Here is a 17,678-nt window from a genome sequence, read left to right on the forward strand (position 1 = left end):
ACAAACTGGAATCTGTTCTAAACAAACCTTGTTACTTTATACCTACACCATATTCAAGCCTTTGTAAGAGAATACTGGGACTGACTTTCAAACACAGCACTGAGGTCTAACAGGACAAGTACTGACACAGGTCCATTATCTAAAGCTTCAAGAAGATCAGTAACTTTCACCAGTGCTGTTTCAGTCTGGTGATAAAACTACATTGATGGTTACTCTGGCTGCTAACGATAATAAAAAAACAAGCAGTTCAAGAATTGTACATGTTTTATTTAACTCACTTTCATGTGAAAATTCAGGCTATATGCCATGGACTACTACCCCATGTTTTGTTAAACTTTAACATGAATTTGCTTAAAAATTATAAACCTTTTAGGAAAATTAAGGTCTCCTGGTTGGAGCCAAGCTTCCAAAGGATCAGGATCCTAACAACACCTCAGGTAAATGAATTGACATCTTGCTGTCATCAGGTTCCTAAATCAATCACCGATGTAGCCTCCTCCATTTGACTACTTGACATTTTCATCATTATTTTGTTATTGAAGCTTCTTTATTAAAGGAATGTTATGCCTGCTACATTAAAGTCTTAAAGCAGCATTTCATTTAACAACTAAGTTAAGCAATACAACATCTTCATTATTAAAACTAGTTTGCTCCCTGAACATAGTAGCAGATGTTTCTTGGGTAAACACAAAGCTGTGAGTGGATCTTAAATGAGATAACAACATCCTGAACAGTAAAGAGAACCATAAAGGGGGGGTCACATTCAAGGAAAAGCAGGAAAGAGAACTACGGTGGGCTGTGTCATGAAAACAGTATTTGTCCCCTTCTGTTTGATGGCCCACGATTCTTTGCAGAGTTGTGGGTCATTGATGATCAGAAACATTTGTGACAAAAACAAAGGAAATCTGTAGGGAAAGTACATTTTTTCAGCACTTTGTAAGGTGTCCAAATATTTTAATCCGTTGAACAATCAAGTAGCATGCCCTAAAGGTAATAATGAAGTAAAAGAACAAAACCTGAATAGAAGAGGAAAGTATTTGTTCATAAGCACAAAATGTGCCTGAGGGGTAAGCATTGAACTGAAGGTATAGACATAAAACTAGGGCAGGTATCAAACAATGATTTACATTGCCTTTGTGAAAGCTGTAGTTATCACATCTATTAACATATATAAGAAAGCTTTATAGGCAGTTATATCGTGTTTGCATAATCTGGAACCTCATTAGACTTGCTCTGGCCCAAGAGAAATGGGAATTAAACTTCTGCTTATGGCCCCTGGGCTAGCACGGGTCCAGAAGAAATTTACATCCCAAAACGTCAAATCTGTATTTACATTTAAACGAATTTAAATGGAAATTTATTTACTATTCAAATGAACTGACAAATGTAGGGCTACTAGTTGTATTCATGCAGAAAAATGTAGCTTAACAGGTATATTAACATATGTTTAATCTGCTGCTTGTGTCTGCAGGAGTCACAATTCATGTAAACGCAAACTAACTGACTCTGAGTAGACTTATTTCAAATGTTTTTTCCCCTGTTGTTTGTTTAAATATATTGGTTTAACAAAAAAATTCGACAGCAACCTCTGCTTTTATTATTATTTTTTTACTTGTACACAAAATGTCTCCTTAAGCACTCTGAAAAGGAGCGTGTGAAACCTGGCGCGGGCGCTCGCTCCCGTCCAGGACAGCAAATTCCACCTTAAAAGCGGCCTCTAGAGTGAAACTTTTCGCTCCAACTCCGTCAGTCCACCTTAAGCGCAAACGCAGGAGGCGTAGAGCGAGGTTTCCGCTTCTCAGTGGGGCTCGGACCGCGGCTCACGAAAATCACCGTGTGTAACGTTCAAGCTTGACGCACTTAGGTAGAAGAGAAAAAAAAAAGCCAGGAAAAAAGATGTCCGAATCCAAGTACCGCGAATGGATTTTGGATACTATCGACTCGCTGCGGTCTCGAAAAGCCCGGCCAGACTTGGAGAGGATTTGCCGAATGGTCCGGAGGCGACACGGGTCCGAGCCCGAACGAACCTGCGCGGAACTGGAGAAACTGATCCAAGAGCAAACCGTGCTCAAAGTTAACTACAAGGGGTCCATCTCCTACCGGAACGCCGCCAAGGTTCAGCGGCGGAGCAGAAAGAAAGACGACGTTTCGTTAGCCACGGCTGCGAGACGGAGCGCGATGGAAGAAGCCAGTCATTCCGACCTGAGCAACGGGGATAGCGCTTTCGGTGCCGTGGACCAGGACGAGGAGGATTTGGAGGTAATGCAGAGACCCGATGCAGGAGGAAGCTACGGTTAACGTGTTTCCATGTCATTGTCATGTCACATCACACTAAACGTACAGGTGGAAGTTAAAGCTCACATTGTGCAGTTGGGGGATGGAAAAAATGGTGGAAAAAAGCTCCTCTTTTTGTTTGTAGAAGGGGAGTGGTGAGGGGAGTGATTTGCAAGTGCACCCAAAAAGTGCCGCAGACGGGGAGCGGCGGTTGGAGCTCGCTCGAGCGCTGCCGAGGTGGAGAAGAAAAGGTGCGCGTGTAGCTTGTGCGAGCGTGCCACATTTCACGATGCGCCGGTTGTTAGAGCACGTTTAAACAACTGCGCAGACGTTTTAAAAACGCATAACAATCATAAAGTTCTCCGGTTCGGTCCGCCCGCAACAACCCCAGCCTCCATTTACAGCAGGCGGTGGGGGGGGGGGGAAGAAAAGCGCTTTTCAAGCCACAAACTCGGCGTTGAGCGAAAGGGGGAGAAGCAGGACAGTTAGACCGGAAGTAGAGTGATATAGCCTTCAAAATAATAGCATTTCAACGGGCTCTCTTTAATTACGCTTTTATTTTAAAAATATTTCTGCGGGAAAAGCTTGTTTTTATTGTCTGGGGCTTATCATATGGGAGTGGGTAAAGGTGGGGGAAAAAGTGGCGAACACCGCGAATGAAGGAGCCTGATCGGGGACGACGGGACATTTGGTCGTTGATTTTTATTCTGTCTGGAAACGAGTTCAGACACTAGCTACAGACGAGCGAACTGCCTGATTTGTGTAAAAGATCTCGGTTCAGATCCCGAAAACATGACGCTTTTGTCAGTGCTTCTGAGTGAAAGTTGTGCAAAATGCGGTCCTGTGGGTGAATTCCACAGAAGCGGCTCTTTCCTACAGGAGCGGGGCGGACTTTAATGCGCTCTTGTGCACGACTGCTGGGTATAGGACACGCAGTCGCACAACAAGGTAGTTTATTTCCTCCCAGGTCGCCGTCGAGAACACCTCCCCTTGCCCGAGTACAAGTGATGAGCCCAGATGGTTAAAAACTAGTTATATTCCACCAGACAGCGATGTAATCGCGTTTAACTTGTTTCTAACGGCAGGACGCAGTTGAACACAGCACTATGGAAGCATTCAGAGGCATTTTTTCCTCACAGCCTGCCAGATTCCAACATCAGTATGAGCTTATGTGACACCTTCAGCCTGCAGCCAGGCCCACTTAACTGTCTTGTAACCTTGCATGTTTTAAGAAGTGGTTAGGTTTCAAACATGTTTGCATGTTTAGTGTGAATAATTCTATAACTAATTTAACAATTGAGGTTTCTAAATACATGGAATTGGGAAATCTTATACTGTGTGCCCCTGATTGTGTGTTGCAGGGTGACACCTCAATGGCTATGGACACAGACAGCAACCCTGATGAGGAGGGGGCAGAGGAGAGCCGGGATGGGCAGGACAGACCATCTCCCAGCCCCGCATGTGAAGATGCCACTGTGCAGTGTGCCCCTGTACAGGCTGTCTCTGCACCCTGCTCCCCTTCTGGCTCTCGGCCTAGCTCAGGCCCCAACTGCAGCTCTGGCTCTGTTCTGGACTGTGCCGCTTCCCAGAAGGCGGACGAGAAGCCCAACTCCTTGCCCCCCTCCAGCCCCAGGGCCCTTACACACAATGAATTGGCTTATGATTCAGCTATCAGCCCAGTGGAGAGCCAGCACCCAGGAATGCAGAGGGACAAAGGTATCCATAATGTGTGCTGCCGGCATTATTGGGCACTCTAATATTGTTTTATGTGTGAGCTTATGCTAAGCTTTGCAGTGGATTCAAAGCTGTGATGGGAGCTTTCAAGCAGCTAGATGATTAATTGTTGGATATTTACAGCAGAAATGGAGTAAAGGCAGATGCAAAGCTGCAGGAGAAAGGGATGCATTTGTGATATTTTCCTGATTTCATTTAATGTGCTCTTATGGTAGGATTGCTTTATGTTACAGGTAATCGGGGTAAATGTGGTCCTTGTTAGACTACATTTGAGCAGGACTGTAGTCTGAGCTGGTCAGTATAGATTGTATTGTGAACAGTTGTTTTCTAATTGGCTGACCCTGTGTTTGCAGTGGAATCGAAGCCAGTAGACCACTCTGGAGCAACAAGCCCCTGTGCTTCAACCATCGGAAAGAAAGAAGCTGAAAGCAGGGTGGAGGACAGCAGCCTCTCGCCTGACCAGTTGGTACCAGACTCTATAGCACGACCGGTAACTAACAGCATCTGCATGCCTGCAGCTTCTTGAATCACTATGGGTTGTCAATTGACAGATTCGTGATGAATTAATTTTTATTTCAACCAACAGGATGAAGTCAGGAATGTCTCTGATGGAAGATTACTCAAGGTGTCTTTGCCACCTGAGAACTGTGAGTAGTAGTTTCATCTTTTGCTGCATGTGTTTTCAACAGAAGAGGATGATCCCTAAACTGCTCTCTAACTTGGAAAGTGATTTCATAATAAATATGGTCAAATTTTTTTATTTAACTTATAATAGTCTGCATGAAATAGCCGTCTCTGGTTGTCATTTGGCTATTGTTTTCCTGAAGGCTTGCTCTCAAGATTGTTTGAGCTTGTCCAGATGGTTTCTATTTAGACAAAGTTATTTTTCTCTTCTCTACCATTTCTGTACTGCCAAGTGCATAGCTATTTAGATTTTTTTGGTAAAGAAATGTTGTCTGTTTATCATTCAAAGCCAGTGAGTCTTTTCACTAGGGTTGTTTGGAACATTTGTGCAAGAAGGACATAGTAGAAATACAAAACACCCAATCCGTTTTGCCACGCCAGACACCATACCTCTGAGTACTATACTTCTGGTGGCCCTGGGTGCTCTCTACCCAGGAGGAACATCCCTCTGACAGGTTCTTATGTCCCTGTCATGTGTTTCATGCATGCCAAACAGCATGCTAGTTTTGTTTGAATGCAGACAAGTCTAGTTAGAGGCTGCATCATTCACCGAGCACTCTCTGTACTGAACCGTGAACCATCTCTAATAGGACTAAACAAATCACACCATGACAGCAGAATCCTCTGTGCAGAAAACTGGATACAAGAAAAATATTTCATCACACAAATAACTATGTTTACATATTGTAAAGTTTCTGACTCCTGGGAAATATTCATATCTTATCAAAATGCTTTGTATTAAGGTGAGTAAACAGGCAAATATATGCATAAAAAATGACAAAGCAGTTATTATTTCTTAAAATAATGAAGCTTGCTTTTATTCACAGGTACATTTAAGAAGATCAATACACCCTTCACAGCAGCTGAAGGCGGTCTCCTTAATGGCAGTGCGGGTGATGAAGTGTGAGTACTTTGCTGTTAATCTAAATCTTTAGATACATTATTCAGTGTCTCAGTATAAGCTGGCTTCCTATACAGCCTCTAATTGTCTGGAAAAGTATGGAATTCACTTTTAGTATTTTCCACGCTTGGATAAGTAGGGAAAATAATAGCAGAATATGGAAAGGCCTTTGTGTTGCACTATTTCCTCTTCTGGCATTTAAAAGATTAAACCCACATTTCCAAAAATAAGTTGCTCAAACATGGAGAGTGGGTTTTAATTATACGGTGCCTTGGAAAGGTATTCATTTTCCTTGGGGCTTTTCCACATTTGTTACTACCAAAAACATTAAAGAGTTTTTGTAACACACCAACACCAAGTATTGCATAGTTGTTAAGTGGAATGAAATGGTTCATGTTTAACCACAGTTCTTCACAAAAAAAAAGTCATAAAGTTTGACATGTATTGTTATTCAGCCCTATGAGTCAGCGCTTTGTTAAACTTCTTTTCACTGCAATTATAGCTGCAAGTCTTCTAGGGTGTGTCTCTACCAGCTTTGCACATCTAGAGACTGAACATTTTGCCTGTTGTTCATAAAATAGGTTCAGATTAGTTGGAAAGTGTGTGGGATCGTCAAATCTAACCACAGATACTCTATGGGATTTAAGTGAAAACTTTGATAAGGCCATTCTAGCAACAAGAATATGCTTTGATCTCAATAGTGCCATAGCTGTTTTGGCTGTAAGGTTGTTCTCCTGCAGGAAGGTGAATCTCCACTTCAGTATCTAGTGTTTTTCAGCCTCTTAACAGGTTTTCCCATAGATTTGCCCTGTATTTACCTCCTTTCCTCTTCCCATACACTTTGACCAGTTTTTGGTAAAGACATACAACCCACAGCATGATGCTGCCACCACCATAGGATGGTGTGTTTAGACAAATGCGCGGTGTTAGTTTTCCATCACGCTTAACATTTTGCATGTGTGCCAAAAAGTTGAAGTCTGGTCTCATCTGACAGGTGCCTGTTCTTCCACAGGTTTCTGTATCATCTCTACATGGCTTGTGGTGCAAACCAGACGTCATACGAGGTCTATTTTCAACAGTGGTTTTCTTCCTGCCACTCTACTGTAAAGGCCCCATTTGTTGAGTGCACAAATATTAGTTGTCATGTAAACAGATTCTCCCACCTGAGCTGTGGATCTTTGCAGATCCTCCTGAGTTACCATGGGCCTCTTTGCTGCTATTTTCAGTTGGATTGAACAGAGCTCCAGGAGATCTCCAAATCTTTGGATTTTGCTTTGTTACCCAACCCTGCTGGGAAGTTCTTTACAGCTCTATCCCTAATGCATGTGCTGTGTTCCTTGGTTTTCATGATGCTGTATGTTCTCTAATAAACCTTTGAGGCCTTCACAGAGCAGTATGTATAAACATATTACGGCACACATTCTGGGGCAATAAGTAGCACGGGAGTTTGTTTGGGGATATAAGAAGAAAAGGATACTGAATACAAATGCATGCCACAGTTTTTAATTAGTGAAAAAATGGAAAACCATGTATCATTTTCCTTGCATATATCCCAGTTATGTACTAATTTGTGTTGCTCTTTTACATGAATTCCTGACAAAACACGATACAATAGTGTGTACTTCTATTGTGGCAAAATGTTAAAAAGTTGAAGAAGTATGAATACTTCTGTTAAGCTCTGTATTAGAAAAATGGGAAAAGTAACCATAATCTTACGTTTTGCTTTATCTGACATACAAGGCTTTGAGTTTAAAGCTTTAGCCATCACCGTTTTGGTATTTTAGTTACCACCTGAGAACACGAGGACATATTCAAGCTTATTCAGCTTTGCAGGTGTCATGAGTGGCTGTGCCTCATGCTGTAAAGCTAGTTTCCCAGTAATGGGGACACAGTTTTCCACACAGCCCCCTTCATGTGTTAATGTATCTTTTGACAAGACATTGAACCCCAGGTTACTCCCACTGACATCACCCTACATAGAAACTTTGTGTTAATGAGAATTAAGCCCCTAAAGACCCATTGTTTTCACTCCACCTGCAACTCTGGGTTTTGACAGATTCTTCAGACTTTCAGGTTTTTTTTTCATAACTTTAAATAATTATCTTTGTCATCTGCACAAACAAAAAAAGAACCTTGAAATTGCAGCTCAAAGTGACGCGTTACCTCATGAAGAGAGATTTGTTTGAAACTTTGGTTCTAACTCTTTGTGTACCATCTCTCTCCAGCTCAGTGAAGATGGAGAAGATGAACCATAACTTGTTGCAGTGGACTGTGGCAGATGTGGCCAGTTACTTTTCAGCAGCAGGATTTCCAGAGCAGGCTGTGGCTTTTCGAACACAGGTTAGCTGAGTTCAGTGCTTTTTAGACATTCCAAAGCCAAATTAACTTCCCATCATCTGGTACAATTGAGGAAGACTATTTTAATGCACTGAGCTTCTCATCAACTGCTACAGTAAATAATTTTCTCTCCTCAACAGGAAATTGATGGGAAGTCTCTTCTCCTGATGCAGCGCAGTGATGTCCTGACGGGCTTGTCTATCCGACTTGGTCCTGCCCTCAAAATCTACGAGCGTCACGTTAAAGTGCTGCAAAGGACCCACTTCCTGGAATGTGAAGATATCTGAAGAGATGATCGGCAATGCTGTACGAATTCAAACATGCATGCAGCCCCTCTACCATCTGGATCCTTCCACCCACCTTCATATATATACATATACTTAGAGGGTGCGTGGAGTGGGAATGGCTGCAGTGGGAAAGGCTGCAGTGGAGATCGCTTTCACTGTGAGATCGACCAGAAACTGATAGACAGTCATCCTACCTCTCATTGTGGTCTTTGATTTTTCAAATGGTTTTTATTTGACCCCTGTGGTCCCTTTGCAGAGACAAAAGACAGCTGCAGGCAAAATCTTTTCAAGCGGAGCAGCGCTGACCTTTCTGCATAAGTGAAACTTTGGGTAGTGAAGTCAGTAAACAGAACTGAGCCCTGCAAGTGGACCACTATGGACACGACTGATTAGTGGGGCATTGTAGCCACGGGTTGGGTGTCGTCCCGTCAACTCTCTGTAAGATTTAAAACTGAAGATCACAAAGAACATTAAGCGCATCGAGTGTGCTTCCTTTTTTGCTATATGATGAGATTTAAGCGTCAAAGTCAATGTATCTGCGTCAAAATGTAGTCACGTTCCTGATCTATCATCCCACCGGTAGCTGCTCCTGTGGATTATGGCCTCGGTGTCTTTGCTACACTGAGATATAACCCTTCATGTGTTTTTCTATCCATCTGTGCAGTCTTACTTATAAATGATTGTGGTCCAACAATACAGTTTCATTTGGGAAACAATTCCCAGAAAATATGCAGCCCAATCAAATGTGTTCTTACATATAAGAAAAATAAAGTAATATTGTTGGAAGGAATGCTACCCTTGCTAGAAATGTAGTTTGAAATTCAACACAGCTGCAAAGCAACTGTTTACGGATAACTTTATTAAATGCAATATTTTATGTTGATTGTTTACAATTGCTCTGTTCTGGCGTTGTGTTTTGATTGCCAGTTGAACTGTGTTACATTCCATATAATGTAGTCTTCATCTCAAGTGTACCCTCTCCCCTTTTTATCTGTAATATGAACAATTCTTCCAGAGTTGGAAAATAAAGCTCATCTCTCTCAATTAGTTGTTTTTGGATTTTTATTGGCTTAAAATCTCTCAGAAAAAAAAGCAGAATTCCATTGCACCAATGGGGAAAATATAATGCACTTTGTAAACAAACCTTTCGCTGAGAAGTATATTTCTTATCATGTTTCTTCCAACAATCTTGTAATGCTCACATCAGGATGATATCTGCTTAACACCATTAGTCATATGACAGCAGCGTTAACAGCTCCAGGCTGTCCTGGGTTAAACCAAATAAGCCACTTCATTTCCCACCTTAGAAGTAAGTGTCTGATTAGACTAATGTATATATAGATATATCTTTGGAGCAAGATTTATTGGATATCTTAAAACTTAAGTAGCAAAATACAAAATGACACATTTCACAAAATTACACACATTATAGTAAGACTATAGCAAGTTACTGTCGTTATTTGCCTGTGGCAGTCCAACAGTCAGACAAAAATGTTTAAAATACATTTATAAGTGCATCTCAATAAATTAGAATATCATCGAACAGTTATTTAAAAGTTTGGGTAAACCCTTCTCATTTAGTGTTTTTTTGTTTGTTTTCGTTACTACCTCTGGGAACTCCTTCAAGACTGTTGGAAAACCAGTTCAGGTGACTACCTTATGAAGCTCATTGAAAGAAGGGTGTGCAAAAGTGTACAAACCGTTAATCAAAGCAAAGGGGGGTTATTTTGAACAATCTAAGGTGAAAGTTTTGATCTCTTCAGTAGGTACCTACAAAGCAGGAAGTAATAAAAATAAAGAAACAAAGGTCTGTCCAAACCTTTGACTGGTATATATATATATATATAGAGAGAGAGATTTCAAGTGGTAATTTTGATAATTTTGGCATTTGTTTTGTTTGAAAATCCAAAATTCACTTCCTCAGAAAATTAGAATATGGCGATTTGTTGGCACAATGATGGTGAGCCTTGCAAGATAATTGCAAAAGTAGCTGACTGTTCACATAGTGCTGTATCCACGCATATGATTAGAAAGTTGGGTGGAAGGAAAAAGTGTGGTGGCAAAAGGTGCCCAAGGAACAGTATTAGCAACAGCTTTGAGAGGCCAAACTCTGGGCCATTTAAGAGTATGGGGAAGATTTACAAGGTGTGGGCTGCAGCTGGAGTCAAAGCTGCCAGAACCGCCACACACAGACGTATATGAGACACGGGCAACTCCTGAACCAGAAGAAATGTCAGAAGCGTCTTACTTGGGTTAAGGAGAAAAAGAACTGGTCAGTAGCTCAGTCGTCTAAAGTCCTCTATTTAGATGAAAGTAACTTTTGCATTTCATTTGGAAATCAAGGGTCCCAGAGTTTAGAGGAAGAGTGGAGATGTACAGAATCCAAGCTGCTTGAGGTCCACTTTGCAGTTTCTACAGTTGGTGATGATTTGTCATCTGCTGGTGTTGGTCCGCTGTTTTTCAAACAGTCCAAAGTCAGCACAGCATGAAATGAAATATTACATGAGTTTCATTATTTAAGTTGAATTACTGAAATACATGAGCACTTTGATGGTATTGTATTTTACGGAGATGCACCTGTAGCCTCAGCACACATGGATGTGAGCAGGAATGACTGTTCTCCTTTCCAGACTCTGCTACAGGATGAAGGGCAGTATGGATGAACGGAGGGTGGGATAATCTCTGAATTCCTTTAAGTAGCTGCGATGTTTGCCTTTAGCCCACACAGCCATCTGGACGAAGGCCACAAGGGTGAAGAACGCCACAGGCACACATTGTGTCATCACCGTGAAGCCAATCCAGGAGCCCAGCTGTGGGCATGACGTTCAACCACAAAAAGGACCATTACTTACAGCGCATGATATGCACTTTACCAGTAGGTGGCACCAAAAGCGCAGATTAGCTCGTTTGCACATTTTTAAAGCACATTGTACATAAAGTACATCATTTTGCATTATTCCTTTTATTATTAAAATGGTGCAAATTACCAGATTTGAAATCTTAATAAAAAAGTATTTGGTGAGCAGCAAATTGTTCTTAAAATGGTTTACCACATCTTTAAATTCAACTACATTTTGAAGCTTTCCCCTATAATTTAGATACTAATTAGAAATATATTTACTATGCATATTTTTTAAAGAAACAATGTAAAACTATAGATACATGCAGATCCTTACCTCATATGTGTAGTTTGGACAGGAGACTAGCCAAAATATCCACGTGAAGGGATTTTTTGTTGGGTAAGGTATTTTCTTGACTTTTGAGCCTGAAATAATAAGTAAAACCTTTAGTTAATTTGAAAAAAACAAAAGTAATAGAATAGAAAAGGGGGTATTCACAAATATTTGCCTTGAAACAAAATACTCACCTGATGATTTTAGATTACGCAGTGCAATGTGGATTGAAAAATTTCCTACTTGGCAGAACTTTTGGAATAAAAGAATCCAACGATGAGAATAAAATAAAGCTTCAGTTCAGTTGGTTTCGGATTTGTAAGATATAAAATGTAAAACCTACCAAGAAAATGTAAAGCCCGGTGTTCACCTGCTGCAGCCCGTAATCTGGAAATGTTTTAAAGAGAAATGACCAAAGATATCAACTCTACTTAATGTGGAAAAGTGAGTATTGCAGTAATCAGCTCTTACAGGGCGGAGTGTAGAGAGGATGGTTGATGTAATATGCCATCCAGGCTGCAGTGCAACAGTAATAGCCACAGTTCTGGAAGAGAAATTCAACGTTATTTATAGAGCACATTAAAAACAAAGACATCAAATGCATAAACCCAAGAATAAAACAGAAATTAAATATATTCAAATAAAATACACAAGTCTAGCTAAAATTAGGGAAAATGGATGGTTGCTTTTAAAGCAAGACACAGTAATAAGTGTTCCAGAGAGCAGGATTATAATGAGTGAAAGAACCATAAGCTGAGTTGATTCCAGGTATGAGGCGAAGTCCTTTACCTGAATGCCATAAAGGTCAGTGATATGTGCTGCATGTGCTTCTAAAAACTGAGATCACAATCTAAAGTCATGCATAGCTTTTTGATATGCTCACAGGATCCGTCCAGCAGCGGACTTAACAGAGGGTAAATAAGATGTTTCAGGTTATAAGAACCTAAACGAAGAATCTCTGTTTTGTCTTAATTCAGCTGTGGGAAGTTACAGGATGACCAGCATTTGAGATCAGAAAACTGGTAAGGTTATTCAAAAGGTTAATGTTGTAAGCAGAAACAGGCATGTATAACTGTGTATTATGAGGAAAACATACTGCACTGTCGAGCCAAGTGGGAGCAAAATGGAGGACCAGTTAATTGATCCTTGAGGAACTGCATAAGCAATGCTTAATTTATTAGATTCAAAATTACCAGAAGAATCTGAAACATTTCTAAAGGTAAGACCAGAAGACAGCCAGTGAAGAACAGTGTCTTTTAATACTAAACACAGAGATAAAAATTTAATAATCTGAATAAAACGTGTTTTTAAAATGTTTTTATCATAGAGCTGGTTTACTCAGTGGCTGTTTCAGAACAGTCACACATTTCTGACTGGGTAACTGCTTGATCCCCACATTGATACTAAAAAAATGCAAAACAAATGGTCTGAAACACCAGACTTAAGGATGCAGTCAGAAGTAATATCAAGTCTTACAGAAATGATCAAATTTAAAACGTAACTCTGGTTGTGGGAAAGCAGGACAAAAAACAAGTAAAAACAATCAAGCTTCAAGCAGGGCAGAGCAAAAAACAGTCGTGAAGTCACCTTAAATATGTTTCTGAGAGGCATGGTCCCATGGGAGATACGATGAACAAACAGCGTCTCCAAAATCCTCTTGATGTAGTGAAAGGAGTGACACATGCAGGCCAAGCTGCAACAGAACACACAGACACACATAATGCACTGATGCATATTTAGTCATGATTTTCACATTTCAATGATCCGGTCTATTACACTGGCACCTGAGTCAGTGCTTGTCATGTTTGTGCCGTGTTTAAGAACCTATAAGACAAGAAACTTACTGTACAACCCAGTGCTTGCTGGTGGTGAAGTCATATTTTGGAGAGTAAATGAAGGGAAGGCGGAAGTAGAACATTAAATAAAGAATCAGCGGCCCAACACATTCTGCTAAAAACACCTGAAATCAGAAAATAGGAGATACACTTTATTTTCTGCTACTTGTAGAAAGGGATGTTAAAATGTGCAAAGGGTTAGACAAAAAGCATAAAAGACAATAAATTACAGCCACGTTATCACACGGTGCTAATGAAAAAAATGTGTAGATACTGACAAAATAAATCATATGTTTTTGCAAGAGCATAATCTAACAAAAACAAATTTGAAAAAAACAAACCCTAAATTTTAGCACATTTGTTCAGAGGCGAAAAAAGCCCCTGCTAGGAAATGCTTGTTTTTAAATTTGTGGATTTACAATTTTAATTAGGAATAACAGAAAAAAAAAAATCTGTCCTATCATCAAAAACCTAAGTTGCTGTTTGCTAAATGCTACAAGGACTTCAACTGGACCAATTTTTAAGTCAGATGAGAGTAAGATGGAGATTCAATCATACACAGTCCATTGGGTTTCGAGCAAAAACGGGATGAATATGTGAAATAGCACCTTTTTGCCCCGGTAAAAATAGTAGAAAATCTGTGATGCTGTGGGCCTGTTTCTCTTCCAAAAGCACTGGGAGTCTTGTTGAGTCAACTAAATCAAATCAAGACTTTTTGAAATCAAATCAAGCATTTTGAAATAGCAGGACTTGTAAATACAAAATACTGTGAACTCTGAAACTAAAATGAAAATAAGTCATTTTAAGATATTTTTAAAGGAAAAGGATCCAAAACCTCAGACAGAATCAACACAATGGTTCATACAAAATTCAACCTCATTTTATAGACATCTCTGTCCCCAAACTCCTACAGAAAACCTGCATGGCACTGTATAAAACCTATCTTCCAGTAAAATTTTAATACTGGATATCTGAAGGGAACGTTGGCAGTGTAAAATATCTGCTAAAAGAAGATCTAACATGTAACTGACACCAGTAAAGGCCCTGGCTTCTCCAACAGCTCGTTTTACCTTGGCACCTCAGTGCAAGAACAGTTGCCCTACTTTCTCTGAGCCATGACATTTAATGCAAAATTATACATCTACAGAGCAAACCACACAACTTGTAACACTTGTATGATCAAGTGGAGCATCTCAACTGACAGTGAAACAGATTCCTGAGTCAGCACCTCCAGGAAAGCCTCGGCTCAGGTTGCCTGACATGTAGCTCCTGGTGGTCTCTGCTGGGACACGTCATGGTTCTCCACCCACACTGTCACCTATGAAGGTGCCGGGAGGTTGTGTTCGCGTTAGTGAGGATGCTGGATGGATGGGCGGTGTGGATGAGGGTGAATAATGAGGCACAGTAAAAGACAAGTGAGAGGTCATAGGGATAAACACCTTCGGCAGAAATGGGGCCATGGGATTATATGTCCTGCTGGAGAGGACACACAGTGCAGGAGGTGGGGGTGGAGTGAACGACAGCAAATCATCCCTATCTGTCACTGCAGACTGATATTTATGTTCAGGAGGCACTGAGGGTGTTGGATTATATTTAAAACACATGAATGTTAGAGGACTACAGAAGCGGTTTAGACGCTTTAGAAAATTAGGTGAAAATCAGTCTATTTAGGGTTTAGACCTTTAGATATGTGTGAGAGCTTAACAGGTAGACATCAACTTGAAAAAAGCTATAAATTATTATTTTTTTAATATATATTTTTTTATTATTAATTGAGTATCAGATATGAAGATCTTGAAAAATGGAAAAGTAAAGTAATAATCAATCAAATTAAGTGAAGAAGAAATATTTCAGTCGAAAGTTAAAATTTTTAACCACATGGCTTAACATAGGGTGGCTAAATTGAACATTTTCCTACTAAATGGGCAAAGACATTTAGTGTTACTGTGTGGACTCACTGTTCCCCATGTGAGCTGGGGTCCCAGGTCACTGAAATAAAAGCTGGCTGTAGTTCCCACAGGTAGTGTTTGGAGAACTTCCTCATCCCTGAGACTCTTGCCCTCTAAAAAAAACATGACAATCAGACAATGTCTTATTATACTATGCTAAAATTATCCAACCAGTGGGTCTGAATAAATGAGAGAAGAAGATGAGATGCATGCAGATGTACTTGGATCCAAACGCAGAGACTGCCTGGCTGGATGCCACTTTGGATCTGAGAAAAAGATACACCGGGAGCTTCACTCTTGACCTTCTAAATATTAAATAGATTTATTTATCCAAAACCACAATTTCTATAACCAAGATTGTCTGAATAATAAACTTACATGATTTGTGAAACAAGGCTTTAATATCCAAAACGGTGGCAGTTGGCTCCACCTAGAACCAAATTGTGGAGATAAAGCATGTTCATATAATATTGCTGCCTCACCATGCATTTACAGCATATTTATTTATGTGGGAGTTTGTTTTCAGTACACCACTGCATGTTTATGCAGCATCTTATCATGTCCATCTATCTCCATGACATGCTGCACTGGCATGTAGCTGGAACAAATCCTTCTTCAGGGATAAAACGGGAATTCTCACCTCTTGAATGCAATGCTCGCTCAATAGACATGTAACTGATAATGACACGGTCAGGTAATGAGTGGATTATTGGGGATTTATTTGTAAAATGACACATGTGCTCAAACTTTGTCATTTCTATTCAAAAATTTAACTTAAAAAAGATTACCACTATCCTTATCTACAGCACAAAACATGACACTCACCTTGTCCAACAACAGCAGCTTCTCCTTAGTCTTCAAGTCCAAAATCTCCACCTCAAAGTAAACTATCCTTTTAGCCTTCTTGGGCGCTTTTGGCTTTGGCTTTGGTGTAGGCTTCTTTTCAGCTTCTGCTCCATTTTGGCTCTTTGCCTCCAAGGCTAGAATATCCATGACGCTGTTTGATTAAAAACTTCAAAAGTCTGGTGAAGTAATCTGTGGTGTCCAAGTTGGTATGAGTAGAATCTACCAGCAGACACCTACTGAGCTACAGGTACAGTTTGGCTCGAAAAACCTTTGGATACAAACTAAAGATATCTCAAAGCTGAGAAGACAGACGATTGGACGAAAAAAGTCTTATCCAGAGATGGAGGGGTATACGAGTGTGCGAATGGAGTTCAGTAGAAAGGAAAAGGAGTTTAAGTCAAAGGAGAGGTGGTCTGAGACCATGAAGCAGCCTCATGGACATCTGCAGCCCTTCTTGCAATCAACAAAATGCACTGAAGACGAAACTGGAGAACACCAAGACATGATCCATAGTTCACCATTTGCGAGGCTAAATATAAGTCGCCTGATTCGCTCAGCAAAAGCTTGGTAACCTCATGAAGCTCATCAGAGCTGTAAAACACGTATCCTGTCTGTTTTCCTGCACACTCGGTTGCACAATCACAGTCTCTACTAAAAGGCTAATCCATCAGGTAAAAAAAATAAAAATGTCCACATGCCAACACTTGGTGTGTAACCCCCCACCCTGAGACCACCCGCTGAGCTGGTATTCTCTTCTTTTTCAAAGACAACATGTTCATCTCAGGACCTCTGTGTTAAATCATCTCTGAAAGCTTTGTGGTGGGAGGAGAGTGGAGAAAATGCTGATTGGGAGGAGATCCGAGATACCTTTCATCACACAGGGTCAGGGCATCAGCTCACATAGCCAGCTGCATATCTGTATTCTGCGCTCTATTTATAACAGGTTCGAGTCGTTCAACCAGGCAGTAAACAGTTGTACCATGGGTTCACTTTGAATCTCTGATTAAAGACGTTCCTGTGTCACGCTTAATGATGAGGAAACGCATAAAGGAATGATAAATCTAAATGTCAGATTAAGGTGATTCATTTTAGTGCATTGATCTCAAAAGTAGCATAAAAACAAAGAACATAATGAGAGCACTCTTCTTGCAGCAATCACAATAAAGCTAAACCTACTTGATGCAAGCTACATTTTATAATTATTTTTTGGTTGGTATCCCAATAATATTCATTATCATATGTAATATTGTGTGTCTCAAGCATTTTTTTTAGAATTGCTAATAGAAAGTTGAAAATGCAGAGCACCAGATATAGGACTTTTTTTTTTTGCAAAAATTCACGACTATGTTACTTTTTAAAAATCGTTTTTGCTTTCAGTGTTCAGGCAAAAAAGAGCCTTAGGTTGTTTTCAAAATAAAAGTAACCCTGAGTGTCTACTACAAGTTAAAGCAAAATAAAAGCAGTTGTCAGAGTCCTCGTTAGACAGGAATCTGAAATCCGGCAATGTTTTTTTTAAAGACATTAGTAAGCTGATTCTTTTTTAGACTTTATGTGGTTCTACGTTTCTGGCATGCACTACAGCACAGCTGAGTGCAGTTGGGTACTGAGCAAGAAACAAGGAACCAAAAACAATGCATATTGGTATTTCTGCATTAAGC

At 40.2% G+C, this 17,678-nt stretch overlaps 2 protein-coding genes across 3 annotated transcripts; one reads left to right on the forward strand and one right to left on the reverse strand.

Annotated features, from left to right (window-relative positions):
• Positions 1 to 1,734: 1,734 nt before the first annotated feature.
• LOC124864985 (sterile alpha motif domain-containing protein 1-like) lies at positions 1,735 to 9,261 on the forward strand. The gene is made up of 7 exons (XM_047359957.1): positions 1,735 to 2,259; positions 3,636 to 3,990; positions 4,362 to 4,498; positions 4,595 to 4,655; positions 5,520 to 5,595; positions 7,819 to 7,933; positions 8,071 to 9,261. Exons 1-7 carry the CDS (start codon positions 1,897 to 1,899, stop codon positions 8,215 to 8,217), a joined length of 1,254 nt encoding a protein of 417 aa, XP_047215913.1. The 5' UTR covers positions 1,735 to 1,896; the 3' UTR covers positions 8,218 to 9,261.
• LOC124864986 (very-long-chain enoyl-CoA reductase-like) lies at positions 9,262 to 16,820 on the reverse strand. 2 transcript variants are annotated; one of them, XR_007037414.1, is made up of 12 exons: positions 16,000 to 16,819; positions 15,553 to 15,604; positions 15,396 to 15,440; positions 15,184 to 15,287; positions 13,235 to 13,350; positions 12,978 to 13,083; positions 11,862 to 11,934; positions 11,734 to 11,777; positions 11,585 to 11,642; positions 11,394 to 11,482; positions 10,795 to 11,027; positions 9,262 to 10,670 (listed from the first exon to the last, which is right to left on the reverse strand). XR_007037414.1 is itself a non-coding variant. In XM_047359958.1 (11 exons), the coding sequence occupies exons 1-11, from the start codon at positions 16,165 to 16,167 to the stop codon at positions 10,854 to 10,856; spliced, it is 1,029 nt and encodes a 342-aa protein (XP_047215914.1). In that variant the 5' UTR covers positions 16,168 to 16,820; the 3' UTR covers positions 9,262 to 10,853. The 2 variants fall into 2 exon arrangements, 1 of the variants encoding a protein (XP_047215914.1); XM_047359958.1 differs by having other exon boundaries at positions 9,262 to 11,027; positions 16,000 to 16,820.
• Positions 16,821 to 17,678: the final 858 nt, after the last annotated feature.

The sequence above is a fragment of the Girardinichthys multiradiatus genome, chromosome Y (genome assembly GCF_021462225.1).
Source record: "Girardinichthys multiradiatus isolate DD_20200921_A chromosome Y, DD_fGirMul_XY1, whole genome shotgun sequence".
Taxonomy (NCBI): domain Eukaryota; kingdom Metazoa; phylum Chordata; class Actinopteri; order Cyprinodontiformes; family Goodeidae; genus Girardinichthys; species Girardinichthys multiradiatus.